Source organism: Trachypithecus francoisi, unplaced genomic scaffold, assembly GCF_009764315.1.
Source record: "Trachypithecus francoisi isolate TF-2019V2 unplaced genomic scaffold, Tfra_2.0 Lachesis_group9, whole genome shotgun sequence".
In the NCBI taxonomy this organism is placed as follows: domain Eukaryota; kingdom Metazoa; phylum Chordata; class Mammalia; order Primates; family Cercopithecidae; genus Trachypithecus; species Trachypithecus francoisi.
In genome coordinates, this window is record NW_022681474.1 from 4,438,712 (window position 1) to 4,455,918 (window position 17,207).

Genomic DNA, 17,207 nt, shown 5'->3' on the forward strand with positions numbered 1-17,207 from the left:
CACTATCCTAAAAGAGACGATTGCTGACCATGCTGTTAATCTCTATCAAAGCCTGCACAGGCTTTTGTTTGTTTGTTTGTTTGTTTTTTGAGACAGGGTCTCGCTCTGTCACCCAGGCTGGAGTGCAGTGGCACAATCTCAGCCCCACTGCAACTTCCGCCCCCTAGGTTCAAGCGATTCTCTTGCCTCAGCCTCCCAGGTAGCTGGGACTACAGGCGTGTGCCATCATGCCCGGCTAATTTTTGTATTTTTAGTAGAGATGGGGTTTTGCCATGTTGGCCAGACTGATCTTGAACTCCTGGACTCTACTGACCCACCCGCCTTGGCCTCCCAAAGTGCTGGGATTACAGGTGTGAGCCACTGCACCCGGCCGTGCACTGGACCTTTCAAAAATGAGCAGAGCAGCTTCTTCTTCTGTGCCTTCTGCATACACACGATCTAGGGTATTGAGCCCCGCTGCGACGTTATCCACACAGCTCCTCCCCAGCCACGTTCCCACCACCTGCATCTCCTGCTTCTAAACCCTGCTGCTTCTTTCCCTGCCCCTTACTTGGTTATCTACTCACCTCAGGCTGCTCTTGTCTTTCCTCCTCTGAGTTACTCTGAAAATGAAAAGCTATGACACTCGAGCTTGACATGGCTCTGTAATTATATGCAAGAACTTGAAAGGCCACAAACTGGCCCCAAGGTCATCTGGAGTTTCCCACAATGTCCCTTGTAACCCCTTTAGTTTCAGGCCAGCTCTCCTGGGCCTGCCTGCAAAGGTTCTGTGGATGTCTCCAAAGACCCACAGGGATGATGCTGGTCACATAACATACCTCCTCTCTCAGGTGGGTTCACTGGCTGTTCTCACGAAGAAAGGTCACTGCACTTTGCACGACAAGAACTTAGCTTCAGCCAGGTGCGGTGGCTCATGCCTGTAATCCTAGCACTTTGGGAAGCTGAGGCGGGCGGATCACCTGAGGTCAGGAGTTTGAGATCAGCCTGGCCAACATGGCAAAACCCTGTCTCTACTAAAAATACAAAAATTAGCCGGATATGGTGGCAGGCGCCTGTAATCCCAGCTACTCGGGAGGCTGAGGCAGGAGACTCACTTGAACCCAGGAAGCGGAGGTTGCAGTGAGTCGACATTGCGCCAATGCACTCCAACCTTGTGACAGAGCTAGATTCAGTACCCTACCACACCCCGTCTCAAACAAACAAACAAACAACAACAACAAAAATTCAGCCTCAGATTCCATTTTCCATAACTCTTTTCCAACCTCATCTTTTTTCTTGCTCTCAGACGTCCCTGGCTCGTACCCTCTCCCAGCCTTTGGGCTTTCACACAAACTGGTTACTCTTCCTGGGATGCTATCCTGTAACTCCCACATGGCTGGCTTCTTCTTGCCACTGAGACCAAGGCCCAAGTCTCCTCCCTGTCCTCTCAGCCCAGTCCTGATTCCTTGTCACTCCATGGCAGGCCCCCAGGCTTAGTTTCTTCATAGCACTTATGATCTGAAATGGCCCCGTTTGCTTATTTGTTCCAACTAAAACGTAAGCTCCATGAGGGCAGGCACTGTGTCTGTGTCATTCACTGCCTTAACCCCGGTGCCTGGTACGGCATCAGGTACATAGTAGCAACTTTACATACATTTGCTGAATGAATGAATGAATGAATGAATACACTGATGTCAGTGAAGGTCTCAGAACAGTCACAAGTATTCTAATGGCATTTCTCCAGGACCCCAGAAGTCAAAAGATGAACATCAGAATCCAAGTGTTCAGATCTGTCAGTAGTTTTCTCTGCATTTTGGATGTTTAGTACAAAGAACTGGGGGTTGGGATTTAGGGAAAAACTTGAATGCCTAGCATCATAGTATAGATCAGGGTTGACTGATAGATGAGAGTGACTTGGTCAAGGTCTGAACCAGGTTCCTCCATCAATGTTCCTATCTCAGCAATTGGAATGTTTTCTTGTGTGTGCAACTTACTGTTATCTCAGTGTCTCACTGTAAATCACTCAGAAACAGATGCAGGCAGGATCTCTGGAAATGGAATCTGGGATTCACCCAAATTAACTCCCAGCCTCCCGTCAGGCCCACAACCAAATCAAATGGGATTTCTACCCAACTGAGCAAAAGTTTTCAGGGGAAATCACTTCCCTGCTATGAATTATTCATTCCAGTGTCCCTCAATATTTTTATTCTTTCCCCCAAGGGAAGTGAAGGCAGCTGTGATTACATGCCAAGCTCATATGCTTCAGACAACTGATGAGTTGACATGTGGTGACACCACATATGAGAACATCACACATGCACGGGCACGTGTGTGCACACGCACTGTCCTTACCAACATAGCCTGGAGTTCCACAGGCAGTGGACATCACGTCTCCTTTGCCCTCCATTTTTGACAATCCAAAGTCACTGATCATGATTTTGGACTCCTCATCTTGACTGTAGTACAAGAGATTTTCAGGCTAGAAAGAAAATAAGAAAAAAACATTACAAACTACATGTAAAGTTGGGTTAATTGTGGAAGACCCATTCAACTGCAAAACCTATTCTGGCACAGACGGGCTTTCAATCTACGTTAGTCTCTTTCCTTTACTAATATTTTGTCTACTTTAGAAAAGCTCACCATATTCTGAGACAATCTAGAAAGCTGACTGCCGTGCAGACTTGTGGATTCAGGTCTGGGGTTAGGGAAGGGAGATTCCAGGAAATGAAATCACTCTTGCTGGTGCTTCTCTGCTCCTTTTTATAGAGTGATTTTTCTTGAATCCAAGGGTCTCTGTTTCTGCCCTCAGTAACATGTCCTGGTGCTCTGCAGTTCTGGGAGATGTGCTGCACTGCGCCCTTCACGAAGGCCAGCTGACCCCTGCTCGTTCCTCTGCCAGGGAAGCAGAGGGATGCCATCCCGGAATAAATGAATCTGGAATTGAAGATGTAGCACTTTCCAGCCATGTACCCATAAGGGGTTCGCACTTCTGTTTGCCTTTCTGTGAAGCATGCGTTGATTTCATCCTTTGTCTGCTCCTCTGAACAGTGCTCGGGCAGCAGGAATGCACAGCAAAGGCCTTCTTCCATTTCTTATGGCCCCCGTGTTCCCGTCTTCACTACAGTTCTGCAACATACAGGAGGGGCTGAGAGTGGCAGTCCTGGGGTTGGCATGGGAGCCAATGAAGTATCATTTGCATAGTGTTTTATGCAGAACTGGGGAATCTCATTGTTCCTAGCAAGGAAGGGAGGTGGGGCTTACGGAGGCTGAGAAGCTACAGCCTGGGAGCTTGTCCCTGCACTGCTGGGTGGACCTTGAACACAGAGAGGAGCTTGTATTTTTTTTTCTCAAGAGTTGCTGGACTTGATGACTCCTGGATTCATCATCATGGTGACAATTTATCACTGGGGCACACAATGTCAAGGACTGTCATCTCTGCTGTTGTCCAGGAATGTCCACCCTTCAGGATAATCCTCACCCAGTGAATGAGGAATCATTTCCGTCATTTACACCAAACCTTAAATGGAGCACAGCATGAAGAATCTGACGTGGGAAAGGCATTTCCCCACAGCATTTCCCATCCAGCTCTCCTCCCCAGTCCCAGCGGCGACCCACATTCTCTCTCTCAGGGGTTTGTGGTGAATCTTGGGTTCCTAAGGGTTGGACTTTAGAAACTATTCTTATGTAGAGTGTGAAAGGAAAATAAATCTCAGGACCCCAAAATCACTAAGCCGGAGGGAAAAGTCAAGCTGGGAACTACGCAAACCTGCCTCCCATTTTCTTTCTTTTCTTTTCTTTTGAGATGGAGTCTCGCTCTGTCGCCCAGGTTGGAGTGCAGTGGCCAGATCTCAGCTCACTGCAAGCTCCGCCTCCCGGGTTTACGCCATTCTCCTGCCCCACCCTCTCAAGTAGCTGGGACTACAGGCACCCGGCTAGTTTTTTGTATTTTTTAGTAGAGATGGGGTTTCACCGGGTTAGCCAGGATGGTCTCCATCTCCTGACCTCATGATCCGCCCGTCTCAGCCTCCCAAAGTGCTGGGATTACAGGCTTGAGCCACCACGCCCGGCCCATTTTATTTCTAAATAACGAAACTACAAAGATAAAAAGCCACATTCCTCCCTCGTGATTCGCCGATAAGGAAATTCCTTGTGGGCAAAAGACAGACAAAACTCAAAGTATGGCCAGGCATGGTGGTTCACACCTGTAATCCCAGCACTTTGGGAGGCCGAGGCAGGTGGATCACCTGAGGTCAGGAGTTCAAGACCAGCCTGACCAACATGGCGAAACCCCATCTCTACTAAAAATACAAAAATTAGCCGGGCGTGGTGGCACATGCCTGTAATCCCGGCTATTTGGGAGGCTGAGGCAGGAGAATTGCTTGAACCCAGGAGGCGGAGGTTGCAGTGAGCCAAGATCGCGCCATTGCACTCCAGCCTGGACAATGAGAGTGAAACTTCGTCTCAAAATAACTAACTAACTAACTCAAAGTCCTCCCTCTGCTCACAGGAGACAAAAGCATACCTGACTGCTTCCTCTGCTCCTACTGCTTCACTGAGCCAGACTAAGGCGTGAGTGACTATTCCTGTAAATTATGTATTCAGTGAAGAGCTGATCAGAGACTCAAAAGAAAGCAACCCTTTGTCTCTTATCTACCTAAGACCTGGAAGCTTCTGCTTCGAGTTGTCCCGCCTTTTCAGACCTAGCCAATGTACATCTTACACATATTGACTGGTGTCTAGACCGAGCCAATGTACATCGTACACATATTGATTGCTATCTCATGTCTCCCTGCAACGTATAAAACCAAGCTGCGCCCTGACCACCTTGGGCACATGTCATTAGGACCTCTTGAGGCTGTATCAGGGGCACATCCTTAACCTTGGCAAAATAAACTTCCTAAATTGACTGAGACCTGGCCGGGCACAGTGGCTCATGTCTGTAATCCCAGCACTTTGGGAGACTGAGGCGAATGGATCACCTGAGGTCAAGAGACCAGCCTGGCCAACATGGTGAAACCTCATCTCTACTAAAAATACAAAATTACCCAGGCATGGTGGCAGGGGCCTATAATCCCAGCTACTTAGGGGGCTGAGGCAGGAGAATCACTTGAACCTGGGAGGCGCAGGTTGCAGTGAGCCGATATTGCACCACTGCACTCCAGCCTGGGCAAAAAGAGCAAAACTCTGCCTCAAAAATAAATAAAAAAATAAAAATAAATTGACTGAGGCCTGTCTCGGATATGTTTGGGTTCACAAGAGTGACCAGACTTATTTAGAAAAGTGGTTCTCGGCCTGTTGTGTGGCAGAGGCACCTGTGAGGGTATTCACTGGCTGGAGATCTTGCCCTTCAGTGGGTCTGAGATGGGGCCCAGGGCTCTGGATTTCGAGCTCCACAAGCAGCATTCGGATATGTCACCATTGCAGTGAAGAAATTTTCAGAACTCACCAAGACTCCCTCCTTGGCCAAACTTGAGGCAGGCTCCTCTAAGTCCCCTCCTCTCCTCGGCCTTGACCTTGGCCTTGTCTATCCTGCCCCTGCCAGGCCTGCACAGCCCTCTCTTAGCGAGAGTCTCCCAGGTCGGAGAATTCCCCACCACGGGTATCTGATCAAGTTCTTCACCCACCCCACCCCCACTGACAGGACTCCCGCTGAAGGCAGGCCAAGGTGATTCGCTATTGAGATTGGGGTGATACAGGAGCTAGAAACAAATCATTTAGGCAGATAGTGAGGGTAAAAGAGTCCTCGGCTCCTGGCTAACCCGGTGAAACCCCGTCTCTACTAAAAAATACAAAAAACTAGCCGGGCGAGGTGGCGGGCGCCTGTAGTCCCAGCTACTCGGGAGGCTGAGGCAGGAGAATGGCGTGAACCCAGGAGGCGGAGCTTGCAGTGAGCTGAGATGGCGCCACTGCACTCCAGCCTGGGCGGCAGAGCGAGACTCCGTCTCAAAAAAAAAAAAGTCCTCAGCAAGGCTTCCCTTCTAACAAAAAGCAGCCCAATAAATTCTTCTTAGTTTTTTTTCTAACAAAGAACAGCCTGAAAAATCAAGCTGCAAACATAAACAACAAGCTGGAAGCTTTCACCGGTGAAGTGTGACAGCTGTGCCAGTAGAAAAGGGCCACCTGGGGGCCAGGCATGTCCCACATGGAGGCTCTATCTTCCCTTTTCTTTGTCAGCCATGTGTATGCCACTGCACTCCAGCCTGGGGACAGAGGCAACACTCAAAACAAACAAACAAACAAACAAAAGAAACAGGCAACATGGGGCTGGCCAGGCAGAGAACCCATCTGCATCATAAAAGATTAGGGTGGGGATGGCTGGGTGCGGTGGCTCACACGTTTAACCCCAGCACTTTCGGAGGCCAAGGCGGGTGGATCACCTGAGGTCGGGAGTTTGAGACCAGCTTGGCCTACATGGAGAAACCCCATTTCTACTAAAAACAAAATTAGCCAGGCGTGGTGGCACATGCCTGTAATCCCAGCTACTAGGGAGGCTGAGGCAGGAGAATCACTTGAACCTGGGAGGCCGAGGTTGTGGTGAGCCGAGATCGCACCATTGCACTCTAGCCTGGGCAACAAAAGCGAAACTCTGTCTCAAAAAAAAAGACGAGATTTGGGGCGGCCAGCTTTTCATGCCCTATGGAAATGGCACACCTAGCCCTAACTAGTTTTTTGTGTGCTATACAAATGGCACACCTGGTCCAACCAATCTTTTGTGCCCTATGTAAGTCAGACACCACCTCCTCAAGCTCAGCTATAAAACCCCCTGCACTTCACGGCAGACTGGAAACCTGCTGGGACCCCTCTCTCTGCAGGAAAGAGCTCTTCTCTTTCTTTCACCTATTAAATTTCTGCTCTTAAGCTCACTCCTTGTGTGTCTGCATCCTTGATTTCCTTGTGAGAGAATGAATCTCGGGTATCACCCCAGACAATGAGGCCACTTCAGGGGCATTAGGGATCTGATGAGATAACAAGGGTGGAAGATTTCAGCTCAACTGATTCAGCAGGATTCTTGCTAAACACTGGACCTACTGGACAGCCAGAGAGCAGGTCCTAGTCAGAAAGAGGACTCAAAGGGGCCTTTGTCAACGTCTAAGTCCTCCGCCTGCCTTTAGCAGGAATCCTGCCAGGTCAGGTTAGCAAAAATCCCCCGATTTCCCAACTACTACCCCATCCCCTCTCTTCTTTGGCTATCAATCCCTGCTCATCTTGCTGTATTCCAAGTTGAGCTCAATGACATTGCAATGGTCTTGAATAAAGCCTTCCTTACCGTTTCAAGTAGCGTCTAAAGAATTTTGTTCTTTAACAGAACCTAAAGAATAAATACTATCCTTCACCCCAAATAATACACAAAGGGATGGCAGTTAAGAGTCACTGTGGGCCGGGCGCGGTGGCTCAAGCCTGTAATCCCAGCACTTTGGGAGGCCGAGACGGGCGGATCACGAGGTCAGGAGATCGAGACCATCCTGGCTAACACGGTGAAACCCCGTCTCTACTAAAAAAAATACAAAAATCTAGCCGGGCGAGGGGGCGCCTGTAGTCCCAGCTACTCGGGAGGCTGAGGCAGGAGAATGGTGTAAACCCGGGAGGCGGAGCTTGCAGTGAGCTGAGATCCGGCCACTGCACTCCAGCCCGGGAGAGCGAGACTCCGTCTCAAAAAAAAAAAAAAAAAAAAAAAGAGTCACTGTGACATTAATTTTGTGGATGAAGCAGGAGATTAGAAGAAAATCAACTGTGCGCTGAAGGATGCTTCCAATGAGATTTTATTTATTTATTTATTCTTTTGGAGATGGAGTCTCGCTCTGTCACCCAGGCTAAAGTGCAGTGGTGCAATCTCAGCTCACTGCAACATCCACCTCTTGGGTTCAAGCAATTCTCCTGCCTCAGCCTCCCGCATAGCGGGGATCACAGGCGTGTGCCACCACAGCTGGCTAACTTTGTATTTTTAGTAGAGACAGGGATTCATCATGTTGACCAGGCTGGTCTCGAACTCCTAACCTTAGGCGATCCATCCACCTTGGCCTCCCAAAGTATTGGGATTACATGTGTGAGCCCACCGCGCTGGCCCCAACGAGTTTTAAAAGAAAATAAAGTGGTCAATCAGTTGAAACAAGAATACTCTCACGCTTAGAAAAGGGGTGGGTATGCTCGAATCATAAAGTCCACGTGCTTCCTGTTTTCTGTGGATGTTTAGGGATTATCCTTTACTAAACGATAAGGATCCAATCATGGGTGCTGAGAGAAGACAATGCTGTTATTTCTGACTTTTTATCTTCCTTGTCCCAGGAGGTGATAAGGAGCGGAGAATAAGTGATTTCACACTGCTAAACAAGGCATAATCCAGGCAAGGGGTGGCCAAAGGGCCCAGAGCATCCACACATTCTTCCTATAAAAGATTCATCTGGGTCAGTAAAATGCTCTTTTGAAGACCAATTCTACCCAAGGAGGGTTAAATCAACTGGTCATTCACAGTTTAGATCAATACTTTTTTTTTTCTTTTTGAGATGAAGCGTCACTCTTGTTGCCCAGGCTGGAGTGCAATGGCACGATCTCGGCTCACTGCAACTTCTGCCTCCCCGGTTCAAGCGATTCTCCTGCCTCAGCCTCCTGAGTAGCTGGGATTACAGGGGCCTGCCACCACACCCGGCTAATTTTTGTATTTTTAGTAGAGATGGGGTTTCACCATGTTGGTCAGGCTGGTCTCGAACTCCTGACCTCAGGCAATCCACCCTCCTCGGCCTCCCAAAGTGCTGGGATTACAGGCGTGAGCCCCCATGTGAGGCTGATCAATACTTTTAATTGGCCCAAGACTTAGTAAGGACAGCAGGGCTTTTCCTGGGGGATGGGAGTGGGGGAGCGAAGACCGTGGGGGGAGAGGCAGGCTCAGGTATCATCTGGGTGGGAGGCCCCGGTCCCCAGCAGGAGGGCTGTGGGGGTGGTGGCCACAGGGAGAGGGGTCTGGCCCACATTGCATCCCAATTCCTCCTGGTGTCCAAAGAGGTCTGGGACTCACAGCAAAAATAAACTTTTCTGCATTTGATGGCATCTTAGAAAGACAACTGGTGGCCAATACCTGAGTTGGAATATCAACTCCAACCCTTTATAATAATCTACATAATAAGCTTTAAAAAGATCGGAATCAACACACTTCTGGTAACGTTAATGTTATCCATAATCACATTCCCACTCCAGTGATTCTCAACTAGGGGCAATTTTGCCCCCCAGGGGATGGATATCTGGTAATGCCTAGGGACATTTGTAGCTGTTAACAATTCCAGACGTGGTACTGGTATCCATGAGCAGAAGCCAAGGATGCGGCTCTAAATCCCACAGTGCCCAAGTGCAGGGGCTGAGAAACACGATCCTAATCCACTGAGGCAGGAGCAGGCACTTCCAGTCTCAGTCACTTCATTTTGCAAAAAGAGCAACTGTCTCTAATAGCTTCCCGGGGCAATAAGACATCACATAGCTTTCCACAAGGAGAAGGAGGTACATTTGCAGGTAGACTGGGGCAGTATTCCAATTGCTGCACTAAGCTTAAATTAACACGATCATCCTCTCTCTATTGCTCTGGGCTTGGTTATATAGGTGATTTTAATTTCAATTTTCTTAGCTGTTTATGCAAATTTAGTAGTCCAATTTCAACTTCCTCCTCATAGATCAAACTCCTTTGTGCCTCTGAAAAGAGATCACAGAAAGGTCCTTAAATGGCTGGCAGTGTTTACATAACGACAGGCCCGGTGATCTCAAGGCTCCACAGGATGGAAGCTGCAAGTACTTCTCCAAAAGCATTACGTGGGTTAACTAAAAACATTAACTCCCATATAGCCAGTCAGCCTTTCTAAGGGAGAGATAAACATTGCCCCTCCTGGATATGCCTTATTTGCTTAGAAATTATTTTTCTAGTAAGTACAGTCAGCTAGCCCATCACAGCACATCCCTGTGGTCACCACACGCACGTGTTCAGAGAGAGCTGCCTGTGGTGTTCTGGAAGCACAGAACTGGCATTTGTGGGGGGGCACAAGAGATCAGAGAAGGCCTGGAGGCCTGGCGCAGAGGTGCCAGGTCGGCTGAGCTAGCCCCTACCTAGCCCTCTGAAGTATCTCCAGGCCCTGAACATGTGCTGACCATGCCCACAGCCATTTCAGATGTCAAGAAGCCTGCAGACGGTGAAGGCTCAAAGGGATCCACTAAGATTCCCAAATACCCTCGCCCAGTGGTTTTCCAAGAGTAGCTCCCAGAACAGCATCCTCATCACGGGCAGACCTATTAGAAACCCAACTTTTCAGGCCCCACTGGAGACCTACAGAATCAGACCACTGGGGATGGGGCAGCAGTCTCTATTTTCATAGCCCTCCAGACAATTCTGATATGGGCGAACGTTTGGGAAACACTGACTGGGTCAATGGAACATGACAACATGCAGAAAAACCATGGTAGTGAGTCTTTATGAAAGAAAAAGCTACACCACTTTATTCCTTGGTTCCCAATAGCAGATAATGGCCAGGTGTGGAAACTCTGTTTATACAAATGTTTATGACTGGTTCTTTAAATTGATTTTGATTTCCCACAGTTGTGTATAGCACAGCTTCCAGATAATATGATCTTCGTGTTTATTTATAATGAGTGGTGGGTATGTGTGCTGGGGTGGAATTTTTGTCTTGACTGGTGCAGTAAGCTCTGGGGGCAGGACCTGTAAATATCCTAGAATGATGCCACACTGCAGCTTTGGGTCAACCGCACTGCTTTCCACTGTTTCTCAAGTTAATACGTCTGATACCTACCTTTGGTACCGTATGTGTGACACCCACCCTTCAGAACTGTATGTTTGACATCTGTTCTCCAGTGTCTACATAGACCTGCTAGGGAGGGGCATATATGCCCATATAAGGCCCAGATCCTTCTGTGCCAAGGGGTAAAGGGTCAATATACCAAAACCTCATTAAGAAATTGTAAGAAAAGAACCTGCAGGACACTATTTTTATTTATTTATTTATTTTGAGACAGAGTTTTGCTCTGTCGCCCAGGCTGGAGTGCAGTGGCGTGATCTCGGCTTACTGCAACCTTCACCTCCCAGGTTCAAGTGATTCTCCTGCCTCGGCCTCCTGAGTAGCTGGGACTATAGGCACACACCATCACACCCAGCTAATTGTATTTTTGCAGAGATGGGGTTTCACCATGTTGGCCAGGATGGTCCCGATCTCTTGACCTTGTGATCTGCCTGCCTCGGCCTCCCAAAGTGCTGGGATTACAGGCAAGAGTCACCGCGCCTGGCCAGTCATAGCTCTTTTAACCTGTCTTTTTCTCTTCTATTTCTCTTCTCCCTCTTCTGTATCTGCTTACCTTCTGTTTCCTTTCACTTTCCTCTCACGGTGTCTGACCACTGCTCTCTTTCTTTTATACGGTGTGTTGTGCTGAAATGGGACTGGAATTGGCAAAGGTACTGCGGAACTGCACCAAGAGAAGGGTTTCTGCAGCCTACATGTCTTGAGCAAAATCATCTCTTAGATGGGCTTGAAGCCATATATAACCCACCTCCCTGTAACCCTTTGGCTACATAATAGTTGTAAAAATCTCATGAACAGTGGCCAGCCATGTGAATCTTCATCTTCTTTCAAGATACTTCTGGGTCTGGATCCCAAAGGCCCTGACAAATGAAAGTACACAAATGCCCACCATCTGTTGCGCCCACTGTACATCAGAGCAGCCGCAGGCCCCCACTGGCATCAGCCCTCTTGGACAGGTGCATCGTGGGCTGCAGAGTGGCTGCAGGACGCTGTTCAGCAGTGGCCTCACCTTGAGGTCTCTGTGGACGATGCCCATTCTGTGGAGATAGTACACGGCATCCAAGACTTGGCGGATCAGAGTGCTGGCATCCTTCTCCGTATAAAATCCCTTCTCCACTATCCGGTCAAACAGCTCTCCACCAGACACCCTGGCAAAAAAGAACATATTAGAAGTTTGACAGGATCTGTTGAATTGTGAAGGGAAAGCTTCCAACGTAATAAAAGACCCAAACTTTACTGCAAAAATGAATCCATTTTCAGACTGAGATGTTGTCCCCTTATTCCTCAGAGGCTATAGCCAGGAAATGTTTCCATGTCACAGCAGTGCAAATGTTTGGAACAAAGTAAAGGAAATTTTAAAAAACAGGGTCCATGGACCCGCCACACCTGGGGTCTGTCCAGGCCTTTGCTTCTGTTCTGCTGTGATGATGTAAAAAGTTTAAAAAAAAAACCCTTCCTGAATACCAGCATCCTCAGGTACAGGGAGATGACCCTGAATACGATGTCTCCTTTGCATGAGACAGTATCCTTAAATGACCGAGAGTGTTGTAGGCAAAACACTGGCCTGCCAACGGGATGTCTGGGTTTTTGACCAAGTTCTGCTCCTAATATACTGAGCTATGAACACTCCCTGAATCCCTGGACCTTGACGTTTTCGTGTGTAAAATTAGGGGATGAATCTGGTCAACATTTTCAGCAGTGAGTGGGACCATGCCCTCGGAATGATCAGAACCTCAAAGCCACTTCTGATTTACGAAAAAGCAGGCAAAAAATCAACACGATATTTCATCACTTTGCTTTGATTTTAGTGATGCTGTATCTTTTTATTTGCTTTGCATTTCGGATTGCATTTAACATTTTTAAACATTTTTCAAAATGGGACTAGGTTGGCAAGGGTCAAGAAGCCCTCGGGGGGCAACCTCTCTGGCACCTTTCAGCTCTGATATTTTATGCTGCTCTGAGTTCAGCAAAATAATGGAAGTGTACGAGCTAGAATACAAACTCAACTAGTGTTCTCCACATTATCTCAAATCAGTAAGCCATCTTGGAAATAAATTTCAAGGGATTTATTAACACTACTGAAAAAAAAACAGAAACATTTCTCAAAAACAAGATGAGATGGATTTGAAATACTAAAATCAAAAAGCAGCTTAAAAAACAACCTTAAAGCTTTCATAGATACAACAAAAGACAAGCCCTATGGTAACACACACTCATACACACACACACAAAGATAGGATTCATTTTCCATAAGGCACAACAATTTACGTGCAATAACTGATCCACTGAAACCTTCTTCTAAAAAAACTAATCAAACAACCACTGCAGCTGTGAAAGGCCTATGCGCTAGTCTCTTCCATTACCTAGAGTCATAGCAGGCAATATTGTGCTTGGATACTGTTTCATTTCCAACGCAAACTGACAATCTAGATAAGAAAGAAAAGGTGCTCAGGAGAAATAAAAAAGCAATTCAAAGAGTGAAAAGAAATGGAAATGACTGGGAGAAACTACATTTTGACGACCACATTGTCTAAATGATCCATGCTTAGGTAAGCCAAGAGCCCAAGATATTCCCCCTGACACCAACTTCTCTCCACTTGTCATTTTTCAGAACCTTCCCCCAACAAGTTTCAACATCTGAAACTTTGCAGAGCTCGAGGAAGTACAAGAGGTAGACTGCTGCTAGGGACAAAGTGAGTCTGGGTGCCCTGGAGGCATTCACTTCTTCACTTCTTCTTTTTTTTTTTTGAGACGGAGTCTCGCTCTGTCGCCCAGGATCTCAGCTCACTGCAAGCTCTGCCTACCGGGTTCATGCCATTCTCCTGCCTCAGGTGCCCGCCACCTCGCCCAGCTAGTTTTTTGTATTTTTTGGTAGAGACGGGGTTTCACCATGTTAGCCAGGAGGGTCTCGATCTCCTGACCTCGTGATCCGCCCGTCTCGGCCTCCCAAAGTGCTGGGATTACAGACTTGAGCCACCGCGCCCGGCTCACCTCTTCTTATTTTTTTCTGAGACAGGGTCTCATTCTGCAGCCCAGGCTGGAATACAGTGGCATGATCACAGCTCTCTGCAGCCTTGACCTACAGGGCTTAAGCGATCCTCCCACCTAGCTCAGCTTCCTGAGGAGCTGGGATCACAGGTATGTGCCACCACGCCCGGCTAATTTTTGTATTTTTAGTAGAGACGGAGTTTCACCACATTGCCCAGGCTGGTCTCAAATTCCTGGGCTGAAGAGATCCTCCCGCCTTGGCCTCCCAAAGTGCTGGGATTACAGGCGTGAGCCACTGCACCCGGTGTGCATTCACTTAATTATTTATTCAGCCACCCACTCAACATTTCCTGGGTGCCTATTACATGCCAGCGAGCATGCCCAGTGGGAGGCAATTGAAGCAGTTTTCGCTATGAGGGAGGGATGTCTGTTTTGATTGTGCCCTTCCACATAGGCCCCCTTCCATTAGCGGACTCCCTAACTGCTGTCTCCAGGGCTCACTTCTCACTGTTCTGCCCACTACTGTCTCCTCTCCTCTGCAGCTGCTGGAGGACCTGTGGCAACAATGCTTACCCCTTCCACTGCTCCCACCACCTCCTGCCCTTAGGACCCCATGATCCAAACCTTGCCCGACCCTCTGCCTTCCTCAAAACCTACCTGTCTTGCTTCCCATTCTATCAAGGTCCTCTTTTTCCCCATTATGTGATATATAAGGTATGGACAAATTCTACTGAATAAAAATATCTGCATATATTTTCTGTCTTACAGCAGTGCCACAGGTCAGCAATGCAGTGAAAACCGAAGCATCAAAGGGTACTATGTACTGTTGCAGAGTCTCAATGCGCTGCACATTTAATATTCTGCTTCTTACATTTCAAATTGCACCAGGGCTCTATTTTTCTGAATATTGCTTGGAAAGAATTTGGTTTCCTTAGAAACCAAGGCACAAGGGGACAGTTTAGAATCTTGCCAATAAAGAAATACGATAATATGATATTGTCCTATATTTTTATGACTAATAAAAAATCTTCAATCTGCAAATCTCTTTGTACTTTTCAAAATTCTCCTTAAGCCTGCATTTCAAAAACCTATGGTACTGTTATGGACTGAATGTCTATGTCCCCCGAATTTATATACTGAAGACTTAATTCCCAATGTGATGATGGCCTTTGGAGCTGGGGTCTTTGGGAGATGATTAGGTTTAGATGAAGTCAAGAGGATGCAGCCGGGTGCCGTGGCTCATGCCTGTAATCCCAGCACTTTGGGAGGCTGAGGAGGGCGGATCACCTGAGGTCAGGAGTTCAAGACCAGCCTGGCCAACATGGTGAAAATCCATCTCTACAAAAATACAAAAATTAGCTAAGCATGATGGCGGGTGCCGGTAATCCTAGCTGCTCGGGAGGCTGAAGCAGGAGAAGTGCTTGAACCGGGAGGCAGAGGTTGCAGTGAGCCGAGATCATGCCATTGCACTCTAGCCTGGGCAACAGAGCAAGACTCCAGCTCAAAAAAAAAAAAAAAAAAAAAAAAAAAAAAGAGGGTGGGGCCCCATGCTGGGATCAGTGTCCCTGTAAGAAGAAGGAGACCAGAACTCTCTCTTTACCATGTGAGGACACAAGGAGAAGGCAGCTGCCTCCAAGGCAGGAATGGAGCCCTCGCTATAATCTTCCCATGCTGGCACCTTGATCTCAGACTTCCAGCCTCCAGAACGGTGAGAAAATAAATGTCTGTTGTTTAACCCAATATATATGGTATTTTGTTGTGGCAGCCAGCACTGACTTATTCACAAAACTAGCTGTGAGATAGACACTGTCCCAGAATCACTGCTGGCGAAATAAGTTTGGCATTATGGCAAGCTGCACGTCTCATTTTCAGGCTTGCAGACCATGCTTAGGTTGGCTGTTTGATTGCTGAGCTGATTGACTGAGAGATTTTTTTTGAGTCAGACACCTTCTATCTCAAGCCTCCTGTGTGCATGTTTGAAAGCTCCACATCAGAAATGAAGTTCCCCAATTCAAACATGCAAAGCATCAGAATGAAGTTAGAAGGGACAGGGGTCAGGTGATTGGGGAAAAGGAGTAGAACCATAGTAATATATCAATACATTAAAATGAATAAATGAGGCCGGGCATAGTGGCTCACACCTGTAATCCCAGCACTTCGGGAGGCCAGGGTGGTTGAGACTGCAGTGAGCTATGATCGCAACACTGCACTCCTGTCTGGGTGAAGGACCAAGACCCTGTCTCAAAAAAAAAAAAATAAAGTGAATCAATGGCATAATAGCTATTAGGAGAGAGGCTCAGCTTCATTTAAGATGCAGATCTGGAAAGGTAAACAGGCTGGCAAAGATTAAGGAAGCAGAAGACAGAAGAGATAGTCGAAAATTCTCTACTCTTCTGAATTCCAACTTTGAAATTTATTTAGAATAACCTGCCTCTGCACTGAACTTGGGTTTGTTCAGTTTCTTTTTTTTTTTGAGACGGAGTCTCGCTCTGTCGCCCAGGCTGGAGTGCAGTGGTGCGATCTCGGCTCACTGTAAGCTCCGCCTCCCGGGTTCACGCCATTCTCCAGCCTCAGCCTCCCAAGTAGCTGGGACTACAGGCGCCCGCCACCACGCCCAGCTAATTTTTTGTATTTTTAGTAGAGATGGGGTTTCACCGTGTTAGCCAGGATGGTCTCGATCTTCTGACCTCGTGATCCACCTGCCTTGGCCTCCCAAAGTGCTGGGATTACAGGCGTGAGCCACTGCGCCCGGCAGGGTTTGTTCAGTCTCTAATCTTCCTTGGCTAAGACAGAATAATGCTATTGTATTGTGTGCAAATTTTAAATACGCAAATATGAAATCGTCTGATATAATAATCTCAGTAAAATTTCAGTATGTTTGCCAAATTTTACATGATCCAAATCCTTTCAAATTAAGAAGTAATTGTCAAAAAACATAACATCATTTTGAAGTTGCTGGACCGAGTAAACGCAGCTCTGATGACACAGTGGTATACTGCAATGCAGTCTAATCGAGTCAGTATGCAATGTATCCCTTGTTAGTCCTTGGCCAACCATGCTGTTGTTTACATGCATTCAAAACTTCTCCATCTGATTTTGGTAGATATCCTGTTATCTTACAATTTACTGCTAATTGTAATTTAAAGTATTTTATGTCTTCGAACAATATCAACCACACATTCATTAAAAGGGAGCACTTCTGCTACTGCTGGAAGCAGCCTCCAACAATCCGTTCTACTCTAGTATGGAAGCTGGATGTAATAAAATAATATGAAGAAGGCCAAATAGTACAATGCTGTGAGAGCAGTCTGAGAAATACTAGCCATGATGCTAGCGTAATAGAAAGTAGTGGCACATCAAATATTTGAAATTCACCTTCGAAATACCTTTGAAATACACAAAGTCTGCCCCATGTGTGGAGTGGAGAAGACACAGGTGCATGCTGCAAGGACTGTG

General features: G+C 47.3%; 1 protein-coding gene across 7 annotated transcripts in view; it reads right to left on the bottom strand.

Moving 5' to 3' along the window:
* Positions 1 to 17,207, bottom strand: part of CAMK1D (calcium/calmodulin dependent protein kinase ID) — a 449,243-nt gene that overhangs the window by 66,864 nt on the left and 365,172 nt on the right. For all 7 annotated transcript variants that reach the window (XM_033209182.1, XM_033209181.1, XM_033209180.1 and 4 more), the window contains 2 exons: positions 11,773 to 11,911; positions 2,332 to 2,458 (listed from right to left, as the gene is read on the bottom strand). In XM_033209182.1, the coding sequence (XP_033065073.1) occupies positions 2,332 to 2,458; positions 11,773 to 11,911 (266 nt within the window). The remainder of the gene's footprint in view (positions 1 to 2,331; positions 2,459 to 11,772; positions 11,912 to 17,207) is intronic.